General features: G+C 38.1%; 1 protein-coding gene and 1 long non-coding RNA gene across 5 annotated transcripts in view; both read left to right on the forward strand.

The window, feature by feature from the left end:
* Nucleotides 1-3888: 3888 nt before the first annotated feature.
* LOC122994534 lies at nt 3889-5067 on the forward strand. The gene is made up of 2 exons (XR_006406614.1): nt 3889-4001; nt 4677-5067. It is a non-coding gene; the product is annotated as an uncharacterized LOC122994534 (long non-coding RNA).
* Nucleotides 5068-9877: 4810 nt separating this feature from the next.
* astn1 (astrotactin 1) overlaps nt 9878-18671 on the forward strand; it is a 393038-nt gene continuing 384244 nt past the window's right edge. The window contains exon 1 of one of the 4 annotated variants that reach the window (XM_044367649.1): nt 9878-10315. In XM_044367649.1, coding sequence (XP_044223584.1) covers nt 10027-10315 — 289 coding nt within the window. In that variant the 5' untranslated portion in view covers nt 9878-10026. The remainder of the gene's footprint in view (nt 10316-18671) is intronic. The other 3 variants (XM_044367646.1, XM_044367647.1, XM_044367648.1) reach the window with 3 other exon arrangements.

The following is an 18671-nucleotide window of genomic DNA, read 5'->3' on the forward strand; positions in this document are numbered from 1 at the left end:
AAAACACCCTGAAAGCAAAACAGAGCAAACAAACCCAGAAGCAAAAATAAAGATAAAAACAACTGATCATATTTGAATACTGACGAATTTTCTTTCACCAGTGTCTTGAGGAACCATCAGTCCACCATCAGTAATGAATGTGTGGTAGTATGGGTACTGTTTATTCCACTTATTCTCCTCAATCACTGTTAACATTTTAATATTTAATGGTCAACTATGGTCAATTCACTATTTTTAGCCCTTTTTTTTGGAAGGGCCCTGTTTTGGACTTTAAAATAATTTCTGATGAGAACAGAAAGAGAGAAATGGCAATAAATAGGAGACCACAGAGCTGCTTAAATATTAAATGGATGGACAGTGGTGACACAGAAAATACAATCTTCTTTTCTTACGGCTTTGCATACAAATCCAAATGGCAATTGTCTGGTCAACAAAACAGTCGAGGGATTTGGAGTCTGAAAGCCCTCTGCAAATTTCAGTCTCAATCCAATTTCAGTGGAGTTTTGCTTTTGTTTGTTGTTCGTTTTATTGTCATAGAATTCCAGTCATTGTACAAGTCAAGCCAACATCTTCATGCTTCAGCTTCATGACGTTACTACCTTGAAAGTGTATTTTGACTGAAGCCCTTAATTTGTTCCTATGACATTAAGAATTAATCACTTTAAAAATGTATTCATTGGTAACTCTTGATCATTTTAAATCCACAACCTCAAACCTTTTAAATTTTGTTTGTACTGGTTTTAATTGATTTTGTTATTACTTTATTTATTAATTGTGTTTATATGTTTGTTTGTTTGATTGTTCTTCTTTCTTGCTTGACATCATTATAAATGAGGGCTTCATCCTCATCCCCCATTTTCGAGTTTAAATAAAGACAAATAAATAAATAAAAGATGAACATGAGACTCATTTGCTGTATACCATAATTTATTGGATTATTTTTTGTTATTTAACCAGATGAGTATCCCAACTTGATAATGCTGCCAGAAAATTGTTTGGCCCTCCTCTACTTAACAGGCTTTACGGATTGAAAAAGTGTCTCCATCAACAACTTCAAGTTGTTGATGCATGAACCTATTTTATACCAAAATTAAGTTTGACAGAGAAACCGCCTACCAACATTCATCATTGTTTTCTTTTGACCATAAAAGCAATCATCCCTTAACTTTAACCAACTAGTTTTTGTGCTGAAACCTTTCTTAACCTTAAAGCTGCACTAAGCAATATTTTTATATCAATAATGGATGAAATGACAATATGTAATTTAAAAGGTGTCTGCCACAGTGATGAACCCACAGAGCATTGTCATCTGAAAACATTTCCCTACAGCTTTACAAAGCATCTTTAAGCTCATTGTTTCGGTTTTACACTCTGCAACTTTACAGTTTGGTTCATTGTCACAACAGGCAACTGTTTTTAGCAGGAAAAACACTAGTAAACCCACTATACACTACCTGTCCAGCACCAACAGCAGACAAACAGCTAACTGACCTTAGCTAAAAGGAGAATGAATACTGGACTTATTTGCGGCCAGAAACACTACTCCAAATGAATGCTTTTGTTGCTCTGTGTCTGCTGTATCTTTAAATAGGCAATTGTTGGTAAACTTAACAACTTTATAAGACAAGATAAGACGACAACAGTTTACAGCTTCTCCTGCCCCCAAGTGGTAAAAAATCAATTAATGCGGCTTTAGTGCAAAACTTTACTTACTTACTTAATTAATTAATTAATTTAAATTGTGTTGATAGTCATAGTATAAAGAGTTGTAATTTTCATCTCCCTTAAAATGATGTTGCATTCAAGTCTTATATGAGATTTACAATAGGAACAACTTTGGTATGCTAATGCATTGACATCAGCTGAGCCTATTTTATGCCAGACTTGAGAAATACTGGACTACGGAGCCCCTAAAGGGACATGAGGGAGAAAAAAATAGATGGGTGAAAAGAAAAACATAAATACTTTTGCGTTCCCCCACAAAACCTTTGCATTCCCCCAAGAAATATTCTGAGTGGAAAAAAGTACTTCCAGTCAACAACCAAGAAAGAAGAAGAGAGCTTTGCGGCCATTTGTAACAGAAGTTCTTCAATACATTAACATTAGATCACTAACGTAACATTACAACTTTGGTAACTTTACTCTGACTGCTAACTTTACCCTTTTCAAAGTCTGTGTTTATTTTATTAGCAACTTTTGTGAGCTTAACGGGCAATTCTAACTAGTTGATGTTAGTATGCTAACATTTATGTCTGCATCGTTAGCTTTAAAGTTACTTAAGCCCCTTTTACACAGTCTGTTCAAGGAGGGAATGTTGCGTCATTATTCTGGGCCCAAAATAACATAAAACATTTATTACAGAAAGACGTGCCATGGAGGACAATCTTCTAAACTTTCTATGGTCGAAAGAAGTCCCAGAAGAGGACATAACTCATATGAAAAGTGACAAGGTATCAACAGTTCCTTTAATAGCTAGCGTTATAAACGTGGGCATGATTTCATATATTGAAGTATCACCTTATAACTTCTCAGATGACATAATTGCATATGCCTTTAAATCAATCCATCCGTGGTAATTGAACTCCCTCATATTTACACTGGATGAGAAATAGTTTCTATTGGTGTATATTCACTTTTCAAACAGTCAGTTAGTAGATGAGTCTAACAGAACAGACCAGCATCTCGTCAGTGCCTCAGTGGACCATAACATTATGGCGCCGGAAGGCTAGCAAACTATGTTTGTTACTAATATTATTACAATGGATGTGTGTGATTCTCATCTGTATTTCACTGTTCACAGGAGTTAGCTAGCATTAGCATCTACCCTGTCTATATGTGTGTTACTGTATTAGAGCCTGCTGGAAACAAACAAGCAGTACATATCTGTATGTTAGTGACAGAGATGCCAAGATAATCTACAGCCTGTATGTTTAACTGTTTTAGTAACCTGCACCAGACTAATCCTCACTGACATACATACTGTCACAGTATAACTTTACAGGCAATGAACACATCAGCTATATGACACTTTATACCTACTGTGGTGGGATACTTTAGATTTTCTGTAGCTGTGCACAGTGGTGGACTCAGGCTGTCTCAGGGGCAAAAAAAATTTATAAAGAATATAAAGGGCACCCGCACTTCACAATGTTTTCCTCCCATACAGTGCACCTTATAGGGCACATTTTTTCATTGAAAGGGCACCAAATTCTGCACTTTAGTATGTTAGACTTAGGGGAACCCTAAATTGCACTTTTTCCTTTTTTTTTTTTTTTTTTGTTCAATAGAAGGGCACCCATACGGAACCCCCAGCTTTTACCCCATTACAACAGCATCATAGGGCACACACTGCATTACATCCTCTTCATGTAAAGGGCACATCATATTCCCTTGACTTCGGGGGTTCTTTACAGGGCACTATCACCTTTTCTTCCACTGAAAGGGCACCATGAGGGCACTTCATTCCAGATTGTCACATATAAAGGCACTCTTTAGGGCATTCCATCCTGATTTACCCAACTTCTGTATGTTTTCTCCTTTGTGTGGGCACCTTAGATGGCATTTTATGATACTGTGTGGGCATTTCATCATGCTGCCTTTTGTGTTTTGTTGTGTGTAAAGCACTTTGAATTGCCTTGTTGTTGAAAGGTGCTATACAAATAAATTTACCTTGCCTTACTGTGGGGGCACCTTAGAGGGCACTTTATCATACTGTGGGGGCACCGTAGAGGGCACTTTCATGGTGTTTTTTTTTATCCTTGGGGGCACCAGGGAGGGCGGTTGCCACCTTTGCTCCCCACTTGAGTCCACCAGTGGTTGTATGTATTTAGGACCTGAAACCTTCAGTGAACTGATCACTAAAGCTTTTTCTGTGTTGTATCTAAAATGAGCTACAAGGAGCCAACGAGTGTTGCTGTCATCTGATCAACTGGTAGAAGATGTCTAGCTGAACAGATTCCCTGATCTAAAGCAGTTAGAGACAACAGTATCTTTAATAGCAGGTAATAATGTTGTTCTGACACAGAAGACATCAGAAAAGCTACAGTCACAATATGTAGCCAGTTAGATTGATGGATTGCTGCTAAAAAAAACTTCTGGTGACAAGAAATCCTCAGAATTTCTGTCTACAAGTTGGTTTTGGCTAATACAATCACATGATTTCATGCTCAGCTATTTCTGGTGTTCATTGTGCTGTCACTACTCACACTGAGTCCAACACATGAACCACTGCAGAGAAGCAACACTGATGGCTTTTTATTTCAATATAAAAATGAGGGACAGTAAATAATTAAAAGTTCAAAAACATTTTCATTTTAGCATTTAGACATTTTTAGATCTCCTAATTCAGAAAACTCTTCCATGGCAGCATCACAAGATGAGGCAAGGCAAGATTATTTGTATGGGACCTTTCAACAACAAGGCAATTCAAAGTGCTTTATGTAAGACATAAAAAGGCACGAGAGATCACTGTTAACTGGCCATGTACCCTGTAAAATCTATTCCAGTTTTCACCATTAGACTTGGCTGTGAACTCTGAACCACCACAAATTAAATTCCTACAATAGTTAAAATAATTACCAGAATATTGTGACCCAGAGGTTAACTAAACTTCTGTGGACAGGGCTCTGCAGTGTATGAGATTAAAATTAAAATTAAAATTAAAATTTTCTTTGCAGGTAAAGACGCATTTCAACCATGACAATGGATCTGTGTCTTGTCAGAACTCTGCAGTGTCCCACAATACAGAAATATCAACTAGGTCACAGCAAGAGAAAATTGACTTTCAGACATCAAATATTTTGGTCAACAGGCTTGTATAAATAATGTCTCTTAATACCACGATTTGGCAACACATAACAATAAGGTATTAAACAGTGTTTCACTATTTGCATAACATAGCCGCTCAGAAGAGGTTTTGAGGTATCTTCAGAGACACCAGCTTACTGTACCAGGTCACTCTGACCAGAAGTGAGTGCAACGTTGCTGGTTATCTGCCAAATATATTTCCACCCTGCTAAGATGATTATAGCTTATCTGACATCAGCCATCTTGATAGATGTTACCATACACTTTAAAGCTCTGCCATTAATGCCATTAGAGTTGGTCTGAATGTTGGATTAACAAAAAGGTGAACTCTTCTGGTTGAAGTTGTTCTCTCATTGACTGAGATCTTTTGCATGAACTGTAATACCATCAATGATATTTTCAATGTTCCTGTTAAAACCATGAACATTACATTGAAACAGATGGACATTTGCTGGTCTCAGTTAATTTATTTTCACAGCTCAAACCCCCTGAACAAAGTAAGATGTGTTGAAATGCTGATCTATAGGATTTCAATAAAAAGATTGCATAGGATTTATGAGTATGCATTCCTTGTCTACTTTGGTTACAACTTAGAACACACTCCAAACATGCAAAGCCACTTTTGCCTGCCCCTTGTTTGACCATGCAGATGTATAAATTATGTTAACAAAGACGTGGTTTCAGATTTAACTTCTGAAAAAGGTTCTATTTACATTTTAAGAGTCAGACAGTCTACATTATAGCATGTGTTTAATTAAGTATTTGGCTGTCCATGAGTTGATCATCCTGTCTTAGGTAGGTTGCAGTAGATTCTTGGAGACGTCAGTGAACCATGTCAGCCTCTGGGTTTGCAGGATGTCCAGATGCAGGGCTACTGCAGTTGTGCCTTGGCATTGATTCTGCAAGTCTCTGAAACTCCACTGGAGAGATGAACACCATTCTTACAAAAGATATTCCCTATTTTGGTGTTTTGATGATGATGGTGGAGAGCGCTGTCTAACACATCAGTCTAAAATCTCGCATAGATGTTCCAATAGATTGAGATCTGGTGACTGTGAAGGCCATAACATATGATTCATATCATTTCATACTCATCAAACCATTCAGTGACCCCTTGTGCCCTATGGATGGGAGCATTGTCATCTTGGGAGAGACCACTCCGATCAGGACAGAAATGTTCCATCATTGGATAAAGGTGATGACTCAGAACAACTTTATATTGACATGCAGTGACCCTTCCCTCTAAGGGGACAAGTGGACTCAAACCTTGGTGGTCAAGCATTCAGATCTGTACCAGTTTTTCCTTGAATTTGTCATCTGTCTGTATAGACTATATATGATGTAAAATACATGTCACATTGATTTTTATAACTTTATTTTACATGTGATATTTAAAACAAACTTCTCTTGCCAAATGCTATATAAACTGCTTAAGAGGTAGTGTTCACATCTATTTCTTGTATTTCCTTAGTAACAGCACAGCTGGCTGAGCTTAAAATGACATGATGAAATAGTAACATAATATCGACAGCTGAGTAATTAATTACTGTTTTCCATAAATCTGTATGTTGTGAGCATATCTATTCTGAGATCATTTTCATGTGTCAGAACAACATTATTACCTGCTATTAAAGTAATGATGTCACTGTGAGAGAGATTTAAATAGTGGTTATCATTTGATGTATTTCTTTTATATATTATATATTTTTCAAATGTTCTCAAACTAAGTGGTCAGTGTTAGTCTGTCATTCACCACCTGCACTATATCATCAACATGCTGTGTCTATTTTAAACTTAGCTCCTTGTTGTGTAAAATGAGACAGTTGACTGTATGAAAGTTATTTAACCTTTGTTTAACAGTTAGTTTATGTTATACTTTTGTCTGAGTCAGTGGTAAGACAAATCATAGTTATGTAGGTTTCTATGTCTCTTTAATGTGTTGATCTGACAAGCCTTTAAAGGACAGTATTGTTTGTTCTTCAATTCAATGTGATAGCAGTGTCACTTTTTCATGCGACGCTGCTTTTGTCCACACTTGTTTGCTGTTATTCTGGCATACATGGTTGTGAAGAAATCTTACTCCTAGACTAGTTGAACTCTTGACCCTTCTTTCTATCTGAGGGTTTTTCACTCACCTTTAGGGTTAGCTATAGATATTTTTATTCTGTACAGGGGTACTTAGAACTGGCTGACAAGCAATTCTCCACTATATCACTTACTGCCATAGATCAGGGTATCTGTTCAGCTTGACGTTTTCTACCAGTTGATCAAATGACAGCAGACAAACACTCGTTGGCTCCTTGTAGCTCACTCTGAGTACAACACAGAAAAAGCTTTGGTGATCAGATCACTGAAGGTTTCAGGTTCTAAATACGACATACAGCTATAGGCAAATCTAAAGTATCCCACCACAGTAGGTATAAAGTGCTGAAGGTTTTGTCCATAAGCCTAAAAAGCAAAATTCATGTAATCCTCTTTTTTCCAGTGTCATATAGCTGATGTGTTCATTGCCTGTAAAGTTATACTGTCACAATATGCAGTCAGTGAGGATTAGTCTGGTGCAGGTTACTATATTAAATCACGCCTATGTTCATAATGCTAGCTATTAAACGAACTGTTAATACCTTGTCCCTTTTCATATGGGTTATGTCCTCTTCTGGGACTTCTCTCGAAAGTTTTGAAGATCCTCCTCCGTGGTACGTCTTTCTAGAATAAACATTATGTCATTTTAGGCCCAGAATAATGGTGCAACATTCCCTCCTTGACCAGGCTGTATAAACGGGGCTTATCTAAGAGACTATGCAACAGTATCATTGAATTATTGGTCAAATATGTGCTTCTTAGGTACTTTTGACCCTAGGATTCATTGCCATGTCTCCAAACTATTAGAGACTATCTTCCCATTGGTAACATCACATGAGAGAAATGGGTGCATAAAGCAAAACTCCAAGGTCACGATTAGCATTTACAACTGGAGAGCTGACAGAGAGGATATGGTTGGGAGCTTGAGTTTACCATCTTCCCAGATATAACATCACATGAACGTTGCATGATTGCAGCTGGAAGTGTCACTGGCAGGCATTTAAATGCTCATACCAATCAGAACAGTGAGTCATGATGGGGACACAGGGAGCCACTAGCTCAGCTCGTAAATGATGTTACAAAGATCAGCTTTATATACAACCATTTGTATGCAACTTGATTTCATCCACCACAATCCCATCCCGCTCTTTTTAATACAGTGTGGATGATTGCATGTTCCATTCACCTACCATAAATCCCAACTACAAATAAAAATTCTGACAGAGGCGATGAATGATACCTTACCTTAGTCATTATTAACATCAAGCTGCATGGCCACAAAACCCAGTTTTACACCTTTGCAGTTCTGTTAACATGATGAGAGCTCATGAGGGGGGCAAATGTGTACTGAAAATGAGTTAAAGGACGGTGTCACAATTTTTCAAGTCTGTCTTAAAACAATAGTCAGATACCCAGATGAACATTGAAATCGTTTTTTCTTGCTCTAATCATTTGTCTCGTTCATACTGACTATTAGAGGAACCCTTCATAATGCATTTACAATGTAAGTGATGAGAGCCAAATTCCACAACCCTCCTTTTGTTGGAAAAATATTATTTTAGTTTATCTGAAGCTAATATGAAGCTTCAGACATCCAAATGAGTCAAATCAAGTAGATATCTTTCAATGTTACAGTCTTTTTAGTGCCAAAGTCCTTCTTTTTGTTACTATACTTCCACCACAGCTCAAGAGATCAAATTTTAAATGCATTTTTGCACAAAATGACTGTGTGGACACACTGAAGGGGATCTTTTAATAGTCAGTATGAACAGGAGGAATGATTACAGTGAGGAAAACATCTTTCACTGTTCATATGGACACCTGCCTGTTGTTTTAAGACAGATTTCCTGGCTATGACACGTCAAAATGTATTATTTTATTGTATTCAAGTGTCCCAGTAAGCCATGACAATGTGACAGAGAGCCAGTATAAGCAATACCAGGAACCCAAGCAGCTAAATGGAATTCAGCCATCATTAGTTTTATTATTTACATCTGTTCTCTTCCTACTGTGATATGTTATAATGTCTTCAGTGAACAAGGCCTGTTATAGTACCAGCTAATCATAACACTGATATCTTACACTTGTAAGTTGAGAGTGACTGTGAAAAGGCTGCTTTACTCAGTTTTCTCAATGTCTTGTTTCCCAACATTAGTAGTTTTTGAAATATTAAATAATTAATTTCAGTCCAGCATTTTAGTTAATCAGTTAATTTATCTGTCAGCTCATGCAGATGGCAGTGCACCAGCTTGTTTTGTAGTTTTATTTGTGCTTCACAAGATTAGGTACTTTTTATTGTTTTCTTTTGTTATTTATATCATATGCTTGGCCAGTGAGAGTGAGAACAGGTGTGTACTGTTGGGTTCTCTAAGCACTGAGTAAGTGAGCTCTGTGAAGTTGTGAAATAAGGCTACAACAGAAGAATACAGGCAACTTTCTGTGTTTTCTTTTTTTTTGTAGTTGTTGGGTTTGTAATTTTGCTCCAATTTTGTTAATATTTTTAGTGCTTGCTTCAGCAGCCCCTTTAATGGCTTTCCAGTGCCAATTCAACACCGTTTCTTCTTTTATATCTTTGGTGTCGTACTACAGACACGGACAGTGAGTTTAAATATTCAAATGCATCTACACCATCAATTAGGCAATTATGCATGAACGCAGTCAAGTGTCCACCCAATCATAGAGGTCAAGCAAACTACTAAAGATACTCACTAGTGTTGCTTAGACATAATATGCAAATCTGTATGGGAGGGCGAATGAACAATTAAATTACAAATGATGATGATTTTGTTAATATGACCCCCAGGGCATAGTGGGTGCATGTCCTGTTGGTGATCCAGGCATGGCCATTACAAAGTCATTTGAACAGTTTATCGATCAATTACACTGAAAGGGTCAACAGCATTAAAACACACAGCTGTCAACCAGTCAATGTTCAATGCTGTATCTTCAAAAATCATGTGATGGATCACAGCCTGTGTGAGAAACAAGAGGCGTTTGTTTCCGACACTGTGAGAGCCCGCCGGTGGATCACACCCCCTCACTCTCTCTGCTGCTCTCTCATCCGCCAGGCTGAGAGGCTGAATCAGCCCGAGAGAGAAACAGCGAGGAAACGGAGCGACGGAGATTGCGAGCATCAACATGGGGCCGAGACCGCTGCTGTTGGGGCTGGCGTGGGTCCTTCTGGCTGTCCAAACGGCCAATGTCCGGTGTCTCAACGGCGACGAGGACCAGAGCCAGGACACCGAGTGCAAGATGAAGAGCGTCACCGTGTCGGCGCTGCCGTTTTTGAGGGAAAACGACCTGAGCATCATGCACAGTCCGTCGGCCTCCGAGTCCAAGCTGCTGTTCTCCGTTAGAAACGATTTTCCGGGAGATGTCGTGGTGGTGGACGACCTGGAAAACACCGAGCTCCCGTTTTTCGTCCTCGGTGAGTTCTCGAAACACCACAATCTCCGCGGTTCATTAGCCGCTAATTGAGCAGATTAAAGCCCCCTTACTCTTTATTATTACACCGGAGCATCTGTCTATTAGCTCAGGCCTTGCTACATACCGTGTAGGCTATTCACTGTTTTAAAACACACTGTGCCACATATAACGACCAGAATGGTTATCTAAGGCAATTAACTGCTTTTATACATCATAATCAGTCAGTCAATAGTCGATAATAAGCCCAGCGCCTGTTATTGATACTACTGTGGTGCTAAAACATCATTTAGCACTTCTTAGTGGAATAAAAGGCCGCTTAGCATGTCAGTGCTAACAAAAATGTTGTTTTTTTTCTTTGAATTATAGCCAACACTGTGTTTATTTGTAAGAGCAGCACCACTTTAATGCTGTATGCACATTCAAGTGTATTTGCCTCCCATCGGCTAGCTACATGTGTAATGCAACAGACTTGAATGTAGCCAAACTCCACTCACTTTAGTACAACTTTTACGCTAATCTGTCTCTGTTGTTTATGCGTCACTGTGCGCGGTCCCCGTCTTATATGTCCTGTGGATGATTAAAACACGGCAGTTCACGCCTCGATTTTAGCTTTTAGGCTCTATCAAACCAACTTAACCAAAGTTTAGACCAAAGCAAGCTACATTTACTGGCCATTAAGCAGTGCTTGAATAACAGGGAGTTTGGCAGAAAGCAGCAAAGTTTGCATTGTGGAAGTGTGCTTGCCGCTGTCCATGGTGCTGAACCTCATCTGCGGCGCTTCATTACAAGTTAGAGCTGCTGCTGCTGCTACTGTGAAACACACTGAGTGACTCTGTGTGGTTTGCACTGTCACATGTCACCTAGTTTTGCCAACTTAAGGTCTTTGAATATTTGTTTTAGGGTTTAGTGTTACTGGTGGGTGTGGCTTTGTTCAGTTATTTTGTGTTGTAGTGGTACAAGCTGGCAATCAACTGGAAAGCAGTTAAAAAGCAGCCCAGGTATGTGAATGTGTGTGGTGATGGTTAGATCTAGAGAGATCCTTTGTCCATGTCAGTTAGGTGTCACTTTGAAGCAGTCGCTTATTTTATACTTTCACTTGATTTTCACATTGTACCTTTCATTTCCTTTGAAGTGTCTGTTTTATGTTTCAGATGTGTATGAGCAATGTGCAGTGAGTGTCTTAAAGCAAAAAGCTTTATTTTGAAAGTTGTCAAATACTGACTGTGGACTGTTGCAAGACTAGCCAATGAGCTAAAAGAGATCCAGATAAATCAAATCAAATCAAACATACTGAATACTTTTTAGAGATCAATAGAAATATGGCCAACCATACAGTATAGTTCAGAAAACCTCAAGCTTACACTAATTAGGTTTTCACATTCATTTCAGGGTGGCCTGTTGCTTTCAAACAGGCATGGAAGGTAAATACGTTTGCAGACTTTCTCATGAATAAAACACTTATGATTTTATTTAATTAATGTGGGAATTACATTTGTAAAAGTGTTTTTTCTGGCATTTTTGCCTTGAGTAGAGAGCAGAAAGTAGAAAGCTGTCAGGAAATAAGGGGAGAGAGCGGGGGGTGACATGCAAGAGAGGTTCCTGGCCAGACTCAAGCTGATGTTCAGCATCTTAAATGCCTTTACTACTGTGACTGCCCAGGAATTTGACTGTGCAGTAGTTTTGCAATACCACCCCATGAATTCAGACCAGACTGTTGCTTGGAATCACCAACATTCAGGGTTTTATCCACTCTCACCATAAATAGCATTGCGCAGTGCATTGAAATAACTTACCAGGTTTCCAAATCAACACTAAGCATTTGTCTAACAGAGCAGCTAGTGGTAGCCTACAATTCATAAGCTCATGGAAAGCAATGGGTGCAGAAAATGGGACATTATTATGAAGCATCAATTAAAACTCAATTAATCCAAATCAAGAGACAGAGGTAGGGCTGTTTCGGCATCAGAAAAGTTTTGATATCAGTTAGGGGTAGGTACCGAGGACCGGTGTTAAATTGGTACCCAACTGTGACAAAGCTAAGGTACAGCATTCAGTAATGCTATCTTTATTTGAATATCTTTCAGCCAGTCATTTAATGTTGGGCATTTTCTGTTTTCATACTATTAGGGCTGTAGTCAACCAAAGAAAATCTTGGTCAACTGAAATCGTACATAACGCACATTCAGCTAATCAATTATCTACGGGGGCAGGGGGGTGGAATTACAAATTGTTGGATGTTACGGGACAGAGTGAAGTCAGCAGTCACACATTTCTCTGTTCTCTATTTCTCAGATTAGCACCTTCACGTTAGGCTAACCCATTGTTGCTAACTTTGGAGCTAACCCCCTTCACTTTTCCAGCAGTTTGGGAAACAACAGAAGTGACTTCTCTTGGTCTTGAGAAGCTGCAGCAATTATTAACAGCTACACTGTAGAGTGTACTGTACATTTACTACCAGACTGACAACTTACTGCTAACCTTTTCCTCTGCTCCACTCGCATTCACCGTCACTTTTCTGCTGCTCACTCTCTCCCATCCACTACACCCACATACTACGCAAAGCCCTATTCCTCAACGGAGCTACACTACCAATAGTTTCCCAAGTAATGACACAGAGGTTGACTCACGTTTCGGAACAGCGCTGCACAGAGGCTGCCAGACACTATTAATTTCTGAATGAATGGATATTTGTCTTTATTTTTGGCATTAAAAAATATCTTTTTGGCCTGGCAGGGGTACTAGTTGTTATAATTATAAGAGAAACACTGATTCAGTAAACGTTCAGTACGTTCAGTAAATGTTGGGCACAGTTAGACCTAGCAGGCTCTTGACATAGCACTTCTCTCCTTATGAAAGTAACACAGCAATTATTCAACCAATGAGAATTTGGTCGGGCGAGAGCATATTGGCCAACTAATTGACAAGTCGACCAGGAAACTACAGCCCTACATGCTAGTGATGCAACAAAACGTAGCAGATCCGTGATCCATACTGATCGCCCCCCACGGTTTGGCATGCATGTGAACCGTGGATTAATTGCAAAATTTAATGTCTCATTTAAGACAAAGTAAACAAACTGCTGTAAGTACAAGTCATGGACAGACAGCATGTCCATGACACAGGGATTTTGAAGAACAACAACCAAACCAGCATCTAACAGGTCCGAAATGACATCTGCAGGTAGCCTATGTTTACACGCTGTTTAATGTGCTGCAGCTGAGCAGCTAATTAGCTATCTAGCTGCTAACTGACATTAGTGGGGCACTTTTCCCTGGTGAATGTTTGTTTGGTTGCTCGTTCAACAAACTAAGCTGCAGGACAAGACATGTGTTCAGGTTTATAAGTTATAATCAAGTTTTGGTGATGTGGACACAGGCTGTTGTTTCATTCACCACCATGTTTAAAGAGGAAGGTATCAGGCCTCATATTGCAATTTAATTTAACAATTGAACACTGAATATTTTATATGTTTTAAGATTTTATTTAAACATAGGAAATAGGAAAATGAATCTCAAATAATCAAAGTAACACCTGTTGTCACATGAAACTCCACAGCTGTTAACTTTAGAAGATAACACTTCTAGTTTAAAGAGCTCCTCCACACATATTTTAAGACATAAAAAATACTCTGCTTTGGATAATAAGTTGAAAAATCCAGAATCCAAATGTCTTCAACTCAGATTTAAGGTGAGCACAGAGAAACTTTTCACCTTCAGCAGATGAATGAGTAAAAAAACTCTGCACATACATCATTCAGCACAGAGAAGATTAAACACCAAAGTGAAGTTACAGTAAGCAAAAGACATTTTTCAGCAGAGGGGTGCTTTAAACCAAAACTTCAAGCATGAACATTAACTTTAGCTGCATGACTGGCTGTGCTGGTCTGATGATCTTCCAGCTGTCAAAAACATTCTGCTCTTAGATACAGTGTATGTCGTGTGTTTTCAAATGTACGCTTGTGGTTTGGAAGCAGCTAACTATCTGTGTGCATGTATTGAGTCCCTGCTCTTAATACAAGCCTCTTTCTGATGGAGAAGCATGGTTGTTTTTTCTTCACCAGAATTAATAAGGAGTATCAATAAGAGCACCTATAAGTATGGATACCAATAAGCAGCACCATATCAATATATGTATTAATAAAATCCTAATGATACCCATCCCTAGTCCCAATATAACACCCCTGTTTGGTACCAATACCAAAATGGCACTTTTTGATACATTAGTTTTATGAATATAAACATGTTTCTATTAAAGCTATGTTGACAAATTGAGTGGGCCAATATATCATCCAACTGTAGCTTCTTGTTGATATATATGTTGGCTGATAAGAAATTGCAGCACACAAATGCCAAAGATATGTTAGAGGTCATCCAGAAACATTGCCTACATTATGTAGTTTGTACACCAAAGACCACTGACAAGTAGGTCTGCAACTGTTATTTTCATTATAGGTTAATCTATTCTTTTTTCAATCAATTGATTAATTCTTTAGTCTATAAAATGTCAAAAGTAGTGGAAAACTATTTATTAATTCCCCAGACTCCTTCAAATTTCTTGTTTTTTTTCTAACCAACAGTCCGAACCCAAAGATATATCTATTATTTGACTAATTGTTTCGGCTCTACTGAGTAAAATGTCTCATTCAGCACAAACTCTGCCTTGCTTACACTTCTCTAATAACAAATTTAAGGGAATTTTATAGAATATATTTGTTTAAGTTATGCTTATGTAAAAAAAAAAAGCCCATATATTATTATTAGAAGTCAAGTATCAATATTGATATTTGACTCAAACATCCAATATTGGCCGTGCTGTAGTTTTCAACCCTTTTTTCATTTAATAAAAGTGCTCAGTGCATCAGTGTTGAAGATTTTCCTAAAAATATACAGTATAAAAGATAAAAAAGTTGCTGATTTAGATCAGGAAATATTTGATAAAATAGGAAGGAAAGGAAACAAGATGATGACTTAGACTTAGTCAGATTGATACGTGTCACTTTTTAATACTTTGTGCTACAGATGCATTTCATTTGATACTGATGGTTTGATACTCAGACCTGACAGCAGAAACTGTCAGACTTAAACCAAGTAGGAAATGTACAGCAGAGAATTGGTAATTTTTGGGGGTGAACTTCCAGAAGTAGTTCTGCAGTTCTTTGGAAAGAAAGTGACACTATTTATTCAGTGAGTTGTATTTGTCAGTTTCAGCAGACACTGCAGTATATACAGTGTATATGTCTGTTTAAATGAACAGACATATAGATGTGGGGAATAGTTCTATGATGGTCCCCAATGATGTATCCGCCATTATTGAATGTTTGTGCCACGAGACTGTGGAAGCTTTTTGAATAGTTTGAATAGTTAATCTAAAGGCCTAATTTAGACAACAGTTAATTCATTATGGGGTGGAGGGAAATAAGCTAAGGCAAATAAATGCGAAGCTCAACAGATCTCTAAGGACTGGTGTTGCATATTAATGAGTTTGCATTCGTGTCTGTCATTTCCATACGTTGCGTTCTACTCTGGGACCGAAAACATTTAATGAAAATTCACACCGGGGAGGCCGACGCCATTCCACATTCATGGTGCAAGTAGCATCCCTGCTACCCAAATATAAATACTTGGCAGCTGCAGCCTTTTCTTTATTTATTTTTACGCTTTTCTTTTGTTTGTTGTTTGAATTCTTTTGCTGTCTGACAAAATGTCCTCAGTGAAATGCAAGGTGCCAGCTCTGAATTACAAACCAGAACTTCTAGTTGTTGTGTAGGTTATATCTAGGGAGTCCTCCTGGTGTCAGCTGAGAAAAACAAAAAGATCCGTCTGTAAATCTGTACTCTCGGTTTAGATTAATAATCTTCGCCCTCGAATTACGAATCCATCGCCACAGATTTGTAAAGCGTTGCCCCTGTGATCAGGCTCAAACAGCACTGGATGGAAACGTACATTAACTTGCATTTTCTTTTATTGATTTTCTGAAATGTTGGTTAAAATTTGACTTGTTTGACTATATCTGTGGAGATAATGCTTCATGACAAAAGAAGAGAGGCATAAAAATACGGTTTATAACACACTGTAATGTAGCTACAAGCAGACATAAGGACATCTTTAAGTGTTTATTAATGTACAATATTTGTCAACAATTATAACTTCTACTATCTCATTATGTGTTTATACAGCAGCCTCCACTCCTACATGTCCACAGTTGTTGACTAATACTGTAAAGTGTTTAATAAAAAAACATTTATTAGGCTAATTATTTATAGACTGAATATTATTAATATGGCAACATAAAATAAAGTGTAAAGAAACGTGGCGTCTCCGAGTCAGTGTGGATTATTATATTATATAATATAATGCCTAGTTATGGTTGCTAAGCTACGATTGGACAATCACTCTTCGGGGGAGGGGTTCTGAGGGCACAGTTCCATGGGAATGGATTTGAGGGAACAGATTATGAATCTGAGGGCATGGTTGCACAGATTTCTACACCGAGAGTACAGATTTATACATGAATTTTTGTTTTCTCAGCTGACCTCAGGGGAGCTCTGTACATATGTTTTCTCAAGAAACAAAAGCAATTTAAGCTAACATTGTATGGCTGCGTTGATAACAAGCAGTAATTACATTTGAACTGGTGTTTCAGCAGCACTGTGATAAGATGCCTGCTGAATGCTGTTCCTGTAAGCATTTAACTCTGTTTAGGTGGTGGTTAGGATCCAGTCCCCTCATTGGCTGTTTGAGTCTGCCATAGCCTCCTTATGATTAATGTCATACATGGTTCCTCTCAGCATATTCACTGTTAAACATGGTGTGTGGGAAATTACGCCAGGTGTTTGTCTCTGAGTGTAATCACATACTGTAGGCCAACTCAAAACAATAATGACAGAATAACTACAGAACAAGTCTTTTGTGGAGTAAAGCGGATGATCTGATCAGACTTGGGAGCGTGTTACACTATGTACTCGCATTGTCACAAGTTAACTGGGAAGATGTTTCTCAAGCACTAGGAATTTACTGGATACAACTGTGTATTCTCTCTCTTGTTGCAGAGTCTCTAGCAAGTTAAAGTCCCCCTCCACATTCTTAGAGTTGGATGTTTGAGCTTTTACTGTGCAGAATGATGTATGAGCAGAGTTTGACACTAGAAGGCTGTTTTCACATTCGTCTGCTGAAAGTTGAAAGTTTCTGTGTTCTCTTTAAAAATCTTATTTTAAGGGCCTATGGAATGAGGGAGAAGGGGTAGATGTCATTTGAAGGAAGTGGTAATTATACTTTTATTGTTCCAAGCAGAGTATTTTTATATGTCTGAATACATGTCTGGAGGGGATCTTTAGGAATATGTAATGCACAGTGGGTTGTATTGATACTTGTGTCCATTGTAGGAGTTTAACAGAACACGTGTTCTTCCAGAAGGCTGTTCAGAGTGGTAACTGATTTTATCAAATAATAATTTAGTCTATATAAATATATCAGCAAATAGCAAAAAATGCCATTACAAGTTCCCAGAGCCCGCAATGAATAAAATGTCTTGTTCGTGTTTTGACCAATCAGTCCAAACCCCAAAGATATTCAGTTTATTCTGATTGAAAAGAAGAAAACTAAAATGTAGTCACATTAAAGAAGTTGGAACCAGTGAACTTTTTGGGCGTTTTGTGCTAAATCATACTCATTGGTGACAACATCACCTGGCTGTTTATTATTGGATCAAGGCAAAAATGGAATTCTCCCAATGGAATATTAGTGGCTCTAGATATTCAACCACTTATAGGACTCATAGAGAATATGACATTTAATCATAATATGATCAAAGTGCTTCACTCCAAAAATATTCCTTCATGTGCTCTTAGTTTTGTAGCCATAATGACACAACATTGTCATTTTGTTTCCATCTATGCATTTCAATGATTTCAAAAGTTTTCACAGTGTATTAAAACCTCCATAAAAACTTCTTAAACTACAAGAGCAATATAAAAAGTTTCTGTTGATGTGTTGATAATGTTTTCCACCATTTAAAGTCTTAGTCCCCACTCTTACGCTGCAATTGACATGAATTCAGCCACCTTTCACGTAATAACATACAGTACTGTAGCTCATCACACAGTGCTTTTCTTACCAACGGCTTTTAGTCCTGCTGGTGACTGCAGACCCCCGTCCTCATCCATGTGTCATCAGGACACTATATCCTCAGCTAACCCCCAGTAATTATTTGAGTTTTTGAAGACCACAGAGTCAGAGATCAGAATCTTTTAAAGGCTGGACTCAATGTTCTAGTTAACGGTGAAACCTTAAAGCTGTATGCCTCATTTTGGGAAGAGAAAAAAAAAGATTCTTGTAAAAGGCCATGCTGTGATTTTTGTA

The sequence above is a fragment of the Thunnus albacares genome, chromosome 12, assembly GCF_914725855.1.
Source record: "Thunnus albacares chromosome 12, fThuAlb1.1, whole genome shotgun sequence".
Lineage (NCBI taxonomy): Eukaryota > Metazoa > Chordata > Actinopteri > Scombriformes > Scombridae > Thunnus > Thunnus albacares.